This window comes from Leuresthes tenuis, unplaced genomic scaffold (genome assembly GCF_036924035.1).
Source record: "Leuresthes tenuis unplaced genomic scaffold, fLeuTen1.0.hap1 SCAF_15, whole genome shotgun sequence".
Classification (NCBI taxonomy): domain Eukaryota; kingdom Metazoa; phylum Chordata; class Actinopteri; order Atheriniformes; family Atherinopsidae; genus Leuresthes; species Leuresthes tenuis.
In genome coordinates this window covers 3,954,504-3,966,133 of record NW_027325369.1, presented here as the reverse complement: position 1 = coordinate 3,966,133, position 11,630 = coordinate 3,954,504, and the positions used below count along the sequence as shown (strand labels likewise).

The 11,630-nt window shown below is 44.6% G+C and overlaps 1 protein-coding gene across 1 annotated transcript; it reads right to left on the bottom strand.

The window, feature by feature from the left end:
* Positions 1 to 9,098: 9,098 nt before the first annotated feature.
* Positions 9,099 to 10,780, bottom strand: LOC140270701 (general transcription factor II-I repeat domain-containing protein 2). The gene is made up of 2 exons (XM_072365894.1): positions 9,600 to 10,780; positions 9,099 to 9,567 (listed from the first exon to the last, which is right to left on the bottom strand). Exons 1-2 carry the CDS (start codon positions 10,778 to 10,780, stop codon positions 9,099 to 9,101), a joined length of 1,650 nt encoding a protein of 549 aa, XP_072221995.1.
* Between the last annotated feature and the right edge of the window lie 850 nt (positions 10,781 to 11,630).

The following is an 11,630-nucleotide window of genomic DNA, read 5'->3' as shown; positions in this document are numbered from 1 at the left end:
TGCTTATAAAGTGGATTTTGACTTATCTGAGTTTTGTTTCATTTAGTGCGCCTTATAACCCGGAGCGCTTCATGTATGAAAATAGACCCGTTAGCAGTCAATCATTGGTATTGCGCCTTATAACCCGGTGCACTTTATAACCCGAAAAATACGGTACATATATGCCAAAGAAAGCAAATGTCACTGACATACAACAATGTCAAGATATGCAAAACCACTCATTTTGATGAAAATAATTAAAGTCAACATAAAGCTTAATGTTAAAGACATTAGATCTTTGATTCTTTAAGAATAGCCACTTTTGGCTCTGCAAGTTTTGCCCATTCTGACAGTGTCATCTATTGCTGTTCATCTGAAGTTGTATTTACTCAATCTTAAAACCTGGGAAGGGCAAGATCATCTTTTAATTATGTCCTGATAAAACCTAAAAGTTCAAAAGCTGGAAAGTTTCAAGCAAATTCATAGTTTTGGAGCTTGTGTAAACATTGACCCTAATATTTAGTAAGACGGTCATCACAGTCAATGGGGCGGCTGTAGCTCAGGAGGAAGAGCAGTCAAGACACTGAACCCCACGTTGCCCCCCCAGTGTATCGTTGGGGGTATGAATGTGTGTGAAAGATTAGAAAAAAGCACGTAGTTATGTGCATCTTAAGACGTGCTGTATGAGTGTGTGTGAGTGGGGTGAATGCGGCATGTAGTGAAGCGCTTTGAGTGGTCAGTTAGACTAGAAAAGCGCTATACAAGTACAAGTCCATTTACCATTACCACGGTAATTTTTACTAAATTCTGAAACAATTAACATGCGCGGTAACTTTACAAATGAAGCAGATGAAGCTTTATTTGGCTGTTCAAAAATAGCCTCTTGCACATTTGAGTGTTGCTTAGCCCAGACAAAATGAACAAAACAGTTCATTTCACTCAGTGAAAGTGGACTGTTGAGGTCATTTTTCCACTCAGAAAAAAAAATCTATAAACTCATGTTGCATTGAAGTGCTTCAGCCATGTGAGGATTTGATTATGTCGGCTAGTTTGAAGGCACGTAACCACTCATGTCCTTGCACACTCAGACTAACCTGTGGTGGAATGGAAGGCTGTGGTTTGTGCGCATGTCTACAGTAGTCACTCTCACTGTTTAGAGTCATAAATATTCATTTAGCATCTATCAGCCTTTTGGGATTAATCCCAGTACGATGCATAAAATACAGAACACAAAGCTACACGATCGGCATGTTAAGTCCATTATATACTGTAAAGTACCAGGTATTGCCCACAGGAGACTAATGGCTTTTTATCAAGGATCCCTGGAGGGCTGCAGCCCTCCACCTCCAACAGCACAGCTTCCATTAACGCACGGCAGGTTCAGTTCAAGAGCACATTTTCCAAAATGCACCTGCTTTAAAAGTAAAATGTGTGACATTACGGAGACACACAGCCCACGCTTTTGCTCTTTTATTTTCACAAAAGGCAACCTTCAAGACCGTGGTGTGAGTTTTAATAAAAAAAGATTCTCTCTAAAGCTGTGGCTCTAATTGACACAGGTGACACAGTTGCCTTTTTGTGTCTTGACAACAAATGTGTTAAATGTCACACGGGTACATGGAATTAATAGTTTCCAAAGGATTTGAAAAATGTGCTTAAAAGTTAGATATACATTTGGCAGAGTTGAAAAAAAAAGATTTGTCCTGCTGCATCTGAGCTTTTGTTTTCAACTGCCTTCAAACACGGTCAGTCGACATCTTTGTTAAAGTGGAAGTAGAAACAAACTCAACATTAAACAGCTGCTTTCAAGTGAGTCACATTTACATTTCAATCTAGTTCATTAAGTGCAGACACTGTAATCCTCATCATGTTTTAACTGGCACAGATCAGCACTAACTGCGCTACACACGCTTCAAACAACTGGTTTGACGTTTTTAATCTGGTAAACAGAACTCAAGGCATTGATTCTGTAGTCGTGCCACAGCAGGGGTAAGGCACCTTGAACAACAAAGTTGAGGAAAACTAAGACAGTGGAAGAAATACAATGACTCCAGATCCCTTACAATAGTTGGAAAAGCATTTGAAGATCACATTCATATAGGCAGAAGCAGTGTGTATACTTAGTACATATGTAATACTCTGATAAATATCATTGGTATTTAATTTATTATTTTCATGGGAAGATGTTAAAATGTATAAATAATGTGAAGTTTGTTTCTTGTATTTACAAGTGGATAGGTACACCTATCATTGCTTAATTGGGGGTTTCACCCACTAGATGTGCCATGATTGTTTTATGTTTCAAGGTACAAAGTCATGAGGGCATGCTTTTATTTTGGTGGGGGGAGAGTGTAATACTCTGATAAATATCATTGGTATTTAATTTATTATTTTCATGGGAAGATGTTAAAATGTATAAATAATTTATGTTTAAAATGAGTGATTTAAAAGTATAATTTCATTCAGAAATTATTCGGTTACGTGCGTCAGTTCATGACCTTAAGAGTTTTTTTTTACACTTCCGGGAGAGCCCGAAAAAGACGAAAAAGGAAAAAGCACCACGAGGAGACGAGCTGAGACTCCTGAACTGTGTGCGTCGTCTGGGTGGAGTGTTGTCGGTGGCGGACTGTGAACTTGGAAGTGTGATTGACCAACGTGTTCGGAGGGTCTGTGAGTTGGACTCCACACCGCTATGTTGTGTTGGTGAGACACAAGCCAAGTTCAGTAGCGGGAGCTAGGCTAGCGCTGCGGTCGCTGCTGCTGTGGGACGGAGGTTTGTCGTTGCCAGTGGCTGTGGTCGGAGACGACTGCGGGGGATCCTTAACTGCGGCCTGGCCTGGCTGTTTTCCCATACACCCGGAGGTACGACAAAATAAAGGTTTCACTATGAGCTCCAACTGAAGCGCGCCAACGTTTATAGAGTGCACTCAAAGCGGAAAGAAAGTTTCACATGTGTTTCTGTGGTTGCTACATTGTAAACTCCTGTATTGAATTTATTGATTTGTGATTTATTCTTAAAGCAAATTTATTCTGCAGGCCCCGAACCTGGTGGACATCAGGCCCTCCTGCCCTGGGTTGGCTCCCAGGTAGCGGGGATGCCTATTGCAGCCAGTCCCTGGCTGCCCTCTCTGGGGGAGAGTAGCTCCCCCGGTGTATATCCCCATACCCCTCTCCCTTCTGGCTCCTGTACACAGCACACACTCACACATGAAGGGTTTTGGGGGCGTGTGTTTTGGTGGGGTGTAGTGGATGGGGCCACGTAGGTGGTCCCCTTTGGTTGCACTCTGCAGTTCCCCGCCCCTGTTTTAATTACACCTTAGACATTACTACTTATCAAACACACTCACACACACACATTAGGTCTTGGGGGGTGGTTACACTGAGTGGCATCTGGTGGGCGGGGCTCTTTGGGTATGTAGGCTGCCCAGAGGGCCGCGCTCCCAGTTCTACAAGTTTGGCTGCCCCTCAATTTTAATCGCTCACTATTAGAAAATATTGAAGACCCAGAAGGGTGAGGGGAGGGGTCTTCTTCCCACACCCCTGCTTCCTGGTTGCTGCTCGGGGCGGGAGGGGCCAAGAGGATTCATTAATTGTTCTGCTGGTTCGGGGTCTGTGGTGGCTGGGGGGCTGCTGGCCCCCTGGTGTGCCCGCTGCACTACACCCCAGCGGAGTTGAGGGAGGGAGGACGTGTGGATGTATGGGACGTGAAAGTGTGTGTGGTAATGATTGGGCCTGGATCTGGGACTTGCTGTCGCCTGGCCTGCCTGTGCTTCTCCCGATGGGGGGGCGGCGTTGCCTCTCCCCGCTGCTCGCGACCTCACCCACCTGTGGGCACGTCTTGACTCCCAGGGCACTTGGCCAGGGGCGCTGGGGCAGGCGCTGACCCACTGTGTGGCTGTCTGTCATACCGTACCCTAGACCGACTTACAATTTGAGATGTGACTTTTACCACAAGACGTTGGATAGGAGTTAAGCTTCATCTTTAAGCATAAGGTGGGTTTTAACACACGAGCCGGTGGTAAAAGGGTTACATTTTTGGGGGCTCATCCGGGATTTATTTTTGTCATAACTGACCTGTTTTTGTCTTTAAAAAAAGTTGAGACCGTTAAAGTAATTGATTTAATTGAAAAAAACAAAACAAAACGGAATTATTAAGTGTGGTTATATTTGTTGTGAATACTTTCACTGTTCTGAGAAAATGGAAGTACTTGAAATTGAAGCCTGGTGCAAAAGGAAGCAGCTAGCTTATGAAAATGCTGTTGTTTTGAGTGATGTTGACCCAGATGTCACAGATGTAGTTCTGCTAACAGCTTTGAGTCAGGTTAAAGCATTTGGAAAGTCTGAGATTGTTGATCGTTGTCTTGATGTAGCTTCTAAAATGCAGTTTATACTGATCAAGACTTCCACTGACTTGACAAATCAAGATCTACCTGATGTTGCTGGACTTCCTGGCGAGGCTGGTCCATGGCCTGTTCAAGTGCTCACTGCTCCTGTAGGAAAGGAAGAGTTTCAAGCCAAACTAATGTCATTTCTGAAGACCGAAGGTAAAACTCTCACTGATGTCAGCGGCTTACTCCAACCTTCACCTCTTGACATGAACACTGCACTGATACATGCCATCAGCTCCTTAGTGGATAAATGTAACACCATATCTGCTGATTCTCAGAGTTATCGCAAGTTGCGCATGTTCTCAGGTGTGAAACCTACACCCAATGGGGAGGAAGAGTATGATGCCTGGGCAGAGCAGACAACACATTTGCTAGAAGAGTGGCAGTGCGGTGACAATACAAAGAAACAGAGAATAGTGGAAAGCTTGAATGGTCCCGCCCGCTGCTGATATTGTGAGATTCCTGAGAGTGCAGAAGCCCACTGCAACTTCATATGACTACATGCAAGCTTTGGAGACAGCTTTTGGAACAACTGAGAGTACATCTGATCTCCTGGTGAAATTTAGACACACATATCAAAATGTTGGTGAAAAACTGTCTACTTACCTGTTGAGGCTGGATAAAATGCTACACTGCTTCTTCAGGAAAGGAGGCGGGGCGCTGTCTGACATGAATCGTTTGCGGATGGAGCAGGTTGCGAGAGGAGCACTGCAACAAGACATGATAGCTCTTCGTATCCGTATGACCCACAAGCTGCGAGAACCTCCTTTCAATGAGTTGCTCAAAGAGGTAAGGGAGGAGGAGGACATGCTCCAAAGCAGAAACGATGTCAAGAACACCATAATGTCACAGTCTGTAACTCCTATTTCCAAGCCTGCACCTGAACTACATCCTGAAGTAGCAAAGCTGAAAAAAGAGATCAGTGTCATGAAAGCTGAAATGGTCAGTCTTAAAGCTGCTACAGTTGCATCACATCCAGACACTCAGAGTCCACAACTAGAAATCCCTGCCAAGACAACCTACAAAAAAAATGCTACCCCACAAAGGTCTGGCTATCAAGAAGATAAACCTGGGATATTTTGCTATAGATGTGGGGAGGATGGACATTTCAAGAGAGAATGTGAGGGTGAAGAAAATCTACTCAAAGTCAATAAGCGTCTCATAAAATTGACAAAGAGATCGGGAAACTACCGCGGGGTTCAGTAGAGGAACGGCCGGGCCTCCCGGTGGTTGCAACACGTTCCACCAAGTGCAGAAAATCTGAGAGAAAAGTGGATGACACTGTACCTGAAGGTTTAGTAGGCCCTAGCTCTGTCGTGTCAGTACAGATTGAAGGCATCTATTCTAAAGCCATAATCGATTCGGTTTCTCAAGTAACTTTGCTGTACCGATCTTTCTACGACAAATATTTGACGCACCTGCCATTGACGTCTATCACCACTTTGCAGAAATGGGGACTTAGTCCTGCTGAGTACCCTTATGATGGCTATTTGTCACTTAGGCTGGATTTTTTGGAGTAGGAGTGAGTGAGACCATAGATGTGTTGGTGTGCCCCGACCCAGTCGTGAAAGGCGAAGCCTCCATGCTCATAGGCACAAACACACCCACTGTGAGACGACTGCTTAGCCACTGTAGAGAAAAGGGAGGAGAAAGTTTTGCGAGAACCTTGCACATTCACCCAGTCTTCCGGAAAGTTTTCAATGGATCTCACTTCTGCCACCTGTTGCTGACGACAACGACAAGAGAGGAACTGTGTGGTTCACCCAAACCAGACCTGTTACTTTACGGCCTGGGGGAGTCGCCAGAGTGACCGGTACACCAAGGTTTCAGGGAGCGCCTAGCACTCAGACCGTCCTCGTGGACTCACCTGATGACCCTGCGAATGAGTCACGGTTTCCAGATGAACTCCTGGTGAGACCAGAGTTACGGACATCCACTGGTGTGATGGCCAAGAAAATCACTGTTCTGGTCAGAAACGTGTCAGCTCGAGAAATTACCTTGACCAGAGGAATGCCGATAGCGCATCTGTTTCCAGTCGACGCTGTGTCATCTCCACCTGGAAAAAAAGAGTCTGATGTTGAGTTGCCTGGAAAATTGACGCCCTCCTCTTTCAACTTTGGAAACTCACCAGTTCCTAAGGAGTGGAAAGAAAGGTTGGTGACAAAAATGATGGAACGGAGCAAGGTTTTCTCTCTTCATGACTTCGATGTAGGATGCAGTAAAAGCACCCAGCATACTATCAAGTGCCTATGGCACTCTGACAAAGACAAGACAGCTTTCATGTGCCCGGCTGGATTCTTCCAATTTGAAAGAATGCCACAGGGAGTGACAGGGGCTCCCGCTACGTTTCAGCGGATAATGGAACAGACTGTCGGAGACATGAATTTGCTTGAGGTATTGGTTTATCTCGATGATCTTATTGTGTTTGGAGCAACGCTCAAAGAGCATGAGACCAGATTGTTAAAGGTGCTTGACCGTTGTCACTGGATAAATGCCAGTTTTGCCAGCCATCGGTAACCTATGTTGGACACATCATATCACAAGATGGGGTATCTACTGATCCAAAGAAGACCGAAGCTGTCACCACCTGGCCAAGACCCAACGCTGTGACTGCTCTACGGTCATATCTTGGATTCTGTGGGTACTACAGGCGCTTCGTGAAGGATTATTCCAAGGTAGCTCATCCGTTGAACCAACTGTTGTCTGGTTATCCACCAGCTACAAAGAAATTCAAAGGAAAACAGAAGAGTGCTTACCTTAACCCTTCAGAGCCTTTTGGTAGTCGGTGGGATGAAAAATGTGAATCAGCCTTTGAGGAACTGAAGCAACGGCTCACTCAAGCTCCTGTGTTAGCTTTTGCAAGTCCTCAGCTACCTTATGTGCTGCATGTAGAGGCTAGCCAAGAAGGGATAGGAGGAGTGTTGTACCAGGATCCAGGGTGAAGGATTGAGACCCGTGGCTTTTGTCAGTCGAAGCTTGACCCCTTCAGAAAAGAATTATCCAGCTCATAAATTGGAATTTTTGGCGCTGAAGTGGGCAGTGGTAGACAAACTGCATGATTATCTGTATGGGACTAAGTTTGAGGTGAGGACAGACAACAATCCTCTGACATACGTGCTAATGTCTGCCAAGCTGGACGCAACAGGCCACCGTTGGCTTGCTGCCCTATCTACGTATGACTTCAGTCTAAAATACAGATCAGGTGTCCAAAACATTGATGCCGACGCTCTCTCTCGTCGCCCACATCTCAGTCCAATGCAAAAATCAGAGTGGAAAGACATTCCTGCAGCAGGTGTGAGAGCCATGTGCCAGATGTCTGGGGTGACGGAACACAGTAACCCGCTGTCTGCAAGAGCCGTGCACACTTTGGGGGTTTCTCCAAATGCTATCCCACAAGCTTTTTGTAATTTGGCTTCTTTAAGTGTCAATAATATGCCTGTTGTAAATCTCACTGAGTTGTTAACCGCTCAGCAGGAAGATCCTAGCATTGGACAAGTGTGGTTGGCTCTGAGTAATGGCAATATCAACCAAGTTGACAAGATGAAACATCAAGCTTGCTCTTTATTGTTGTGAGAGTGGGACAGGTTAAAGATTCAAAAAGGAGTGATGTATCGCATTGTAACTCCACCAGGAAAATCATGCTGTTCTCAGTTGGTACTGCCAGAAAAGTACTGAAACACAGTAATGAAGTCACTGCATGATGACTCAGGTCATTTGGGCCTCGACAAGACATACGGCCTGATCAAAGATCGGTTCTACTGGCCTCGGATGAAGTCAGAGATTGAAGAGTATTGCAAGTCTTGTGTGAGGTGCATAAAAAGGAAGACTTTACCCAAGAGAGTTGCACCATTGTCTCATCTGCAAAGTGATGGACCATTTGACCTCGTTTGTATGGACTTCCTGTCCATTGAGCCCGATTCAAGCAATACAGAAAATGTCCTGGTCATCACTGATCACTACACTCGCTACACTCAAGCTTTTCCAACAAAGGACCAAAAAGCCTCTACCGTGGCTAAAGTGTTGCTGGAAAAATATTTTGTGCATTATGGATTGCCCAAGAGGATGCACAGCGATCAGGGCAGGGATTTTGAAAGTCGCCTTGTCCATGAAGTGTTGAGTTCACTCGGAGTTGAAAAATCAAGAACAACACCCTATCATCCTCAAGGTGACCCCCAACCTGAGAGGTTTAATAGGACATTGTTGGACATGTTAGGGCAGGGGTGTCCAAACTTTTTTCATGGAGGGCCACATGCAGAAAAATATATGAAAGGCTGGGCCACTCACTAGAGATGAGGTTTATCGCCTCACCTCTAGTGTATAGTCAGTGTATTAAATTTAACAAAATCCATCAAATTTAGGTAGATTATGCTTGATAACTGAATATGCTTAAAGGAAAAAAAACCTACATCACAACTTTCCATTAATGGATTTTCATTTATTTTATTTTATTTGTTTCAAAAAGGATTGTCAGCTCATTTGCAGCAGCCTTAGATTGCTTCTTAGTCAGGATGGTGACTCCTCTTCATAGCCCTGTATAAAGGGTGAAAATAAGATATTGATGCAGTTATTAAGTTATTATTAATACGTTATTAAAGTTGTTCACACAAACTAAAGTTTGTTAGAAAATGTTAAAAACTTAAATTGTCTGAAGTAATTAAATAATTGAGCTTGTGAACACATGAATACTGTATGATATATTTTAAATCACCTTTAATAGGAACAGAGTTGCACTTAGTGGGAGCAGTGATGCTGCGCTTTGGACTGAAGGATGTCTGGCAGGTCAGGAGTGAGTTTGGTGGTTGAGATGCGAAGGACATCATGGAGGTGGCTGTCGGTCATTTTGGTTCTCAATCTGCTTTTGTTCAGAGTTAACAGAGAAAACGTTTGCTCACATATGTATGTCGAGCCAAACAGACTCATCATCCTTTTTGCGTGACGTCGCATCAGAGGAAACTTGTCCTTTTCCAAGCTCTGGTAGAAGTCGGGTAGGGAGAGCAGCTGATGCTGATTCTTCAGAGAATCATCACACTGCATTTCGATAAGCTCCAATTGCAGACTCTCTTCCACTTCTTCTGCGTCCATTACGAAGGGAGTTGAGAACAGCTTGATTTCTTTCTCAATGGTAGAGAAATCTTGGAAACGCTGACTGAATTCTGTCTTAAGAGATGTGAGCACAGACACATATTTTTCCTTTTTTTTGCAGAAAGGTGGGCGTTTGGAAAACCACACTTGATTTCGGACAGCGTGGGGAAGTGCGCAACATTGAAGTTACGCAGTTGTGTCTCAAAGAGACAGAGCTTCGCGCGGAATGCTTTCATGTGCGCGTACAGCTGTGGCACAAGCTGGTCTTTGCCTTGCAGGCTCTTGTTCAGTGTGTTAAGATGACCAATGAGATCAACTAGAAATGCCAGGTCTGCCAACCACAGAGGGTCACTTAGTTCACGGAGAGGTTTGTCCTTCTCTTTCAAAAATTTATCAATTTCTGATCTCAGGGAATAAAACCGCTGCAGCACGGAGCCGCGACTGAGCCAGCGCACATCACAATGGTAAAGCACATCCCCGTATTCAGCATCAATATCAGTTAGGAAAGCTTGAAATTCTCTGTGATAGAGCCCCCGTGCTCGAATTATGTTCACAGTTTTCACAACTGTATTCATCACATCATCAAGTTGGACTGTCTTGGCACAGAGGGCTTCTTGGTGGATGATACAGTGCATTTTAACAGCCTCACCTCCACTGTCCCGCACCTTGGCGCACACCATTGAGGCCACTCCTTTGCGCTCGCCTGTCATAGCCGGAGCCCCATCGGTTGTAACTCCACACAGCTTGTCCCATTTAAGATCCATCTTGTCAATTGCATCTGACACAGCTTCAAACATGTCCTTTCCCGTTGTTGTGCCCTTTAGACTCCTCAGATCAAGCAGCTCTTCCATAACGCGAAAGTTATCATCCACTCCTCGCAGAAAAATCAGCAGCTGCGCGGTGTCTGTAGCATCGGTGCTCTTATCACATGCAATCGAGTAAAAGTCAAAAGTACAAGCTTTATGTGACACTTGGTGTTCTAAGTTAGCTGACAAATCTTCGATTCGCCGCACAACTGTGTTTCTGGACATGCTCACGTTGTTAAATTCCTGCATCTTTTCTGGGCACATCGTTTCTGCGACTGTGGTGAGGCACTGTTTTATGAAGTCACCATCTGAGAAAGGTTTCCCGTGCCGCGCAATGACTTCAGCTACCTTGTAGCTTGCTAATGTGGCAGTTTCTTGTATTTTGTTAGCACGGAGAAAGCACTGCTGTTGAGCGAGCAGGCTAGCTGCCATCTGCTTAACTTTCTCTTCTCGATCAGCACCAGTGTAGGACGTGTAGGTCTGATGTTTGGTTTCATAGTGTCTTCGTACATTATAGTCTTTCATCACTGCAACACTTTCATGGCAAATCAAACAGACACATTTCCTCTTGACTTCCATGAAGAAATATTCATTTTCCCACCGTGTCTGAAATTTTCTGCACTCACTTGCTATTTTGCGTTTCTTTGGTTCTCCCATTTTGGTCACTCGTGGCAAATGTTTTCTTTTATTCATTTTATTTAGTGGAAAACCTGCTGTGTTGAAGACTGGCGCTCCGCCTAGTGTTGAAACTAAGAATTACAACACAGTCCAGTGCAAGTTTTATGTGAGGGCCATATTCAATTATATTTTTCAAACTTGCTGCGGGCCAATAAAAAATGGACCACGGGCCGCAGTTTGCCCGCGGGCCGTAGTTTGGACACCCCTGTGTTAGGGACTCTGGAACCCAACAGGAAGAAAAAATGGAGTCAGCACATTGTACATTTGGTTCATGCTTATAATTGTACTCCGAATGAAGCTACGGGATTTTCTCCCTATTTTCTTGTGTTTGGGCGTGAAGCCAGACTACCTGTGGATCTATGTTTTGAGACTTCCAGTGACAGCACACAACAGAAAACCTACCTCAAGTACGTTTCCGACATGAGAAAGGAGTTAAAGGCTGCCTATGAACTAGCAGAGTCCATTGCTGCCAAGCAAAATGATAATAATAAACAGAGGTGTATGACAAAAGGATCAGATTTACACAGTTGTTGCCTGGAGACAGAGTCTTGCTACGGAACCTTGGATTACAAGGGAAGCATAAACTGGCAGATCGCTGGGCATCACAACCATATGTTGTGGAAAGCAAGATGCCAAACTTACAAGTGTTCCGGTTGAAACCTGAAGAAGGTGAGGGACCGATCAAAATCCTCCATCG

What these genes read in the sequence shown, in the direction of transcription:
- LOC140270701 (XM_072365894.1), bottom strand. Translation starts at nt 10,780, where the DNA reads ATGAAAGACTATAATGTACGAAGACACTATGAAACCAAACATCAGACC. An exon ending in TTCCCCACGCTGTCCGAAAT is followed by an intron (nt 9,568 to 9,599) that starts CAAGTGTGGTTT and finishes CCCACCTTTCTG; the next exon opens with CAAAAAAAAGGAAAAATATG.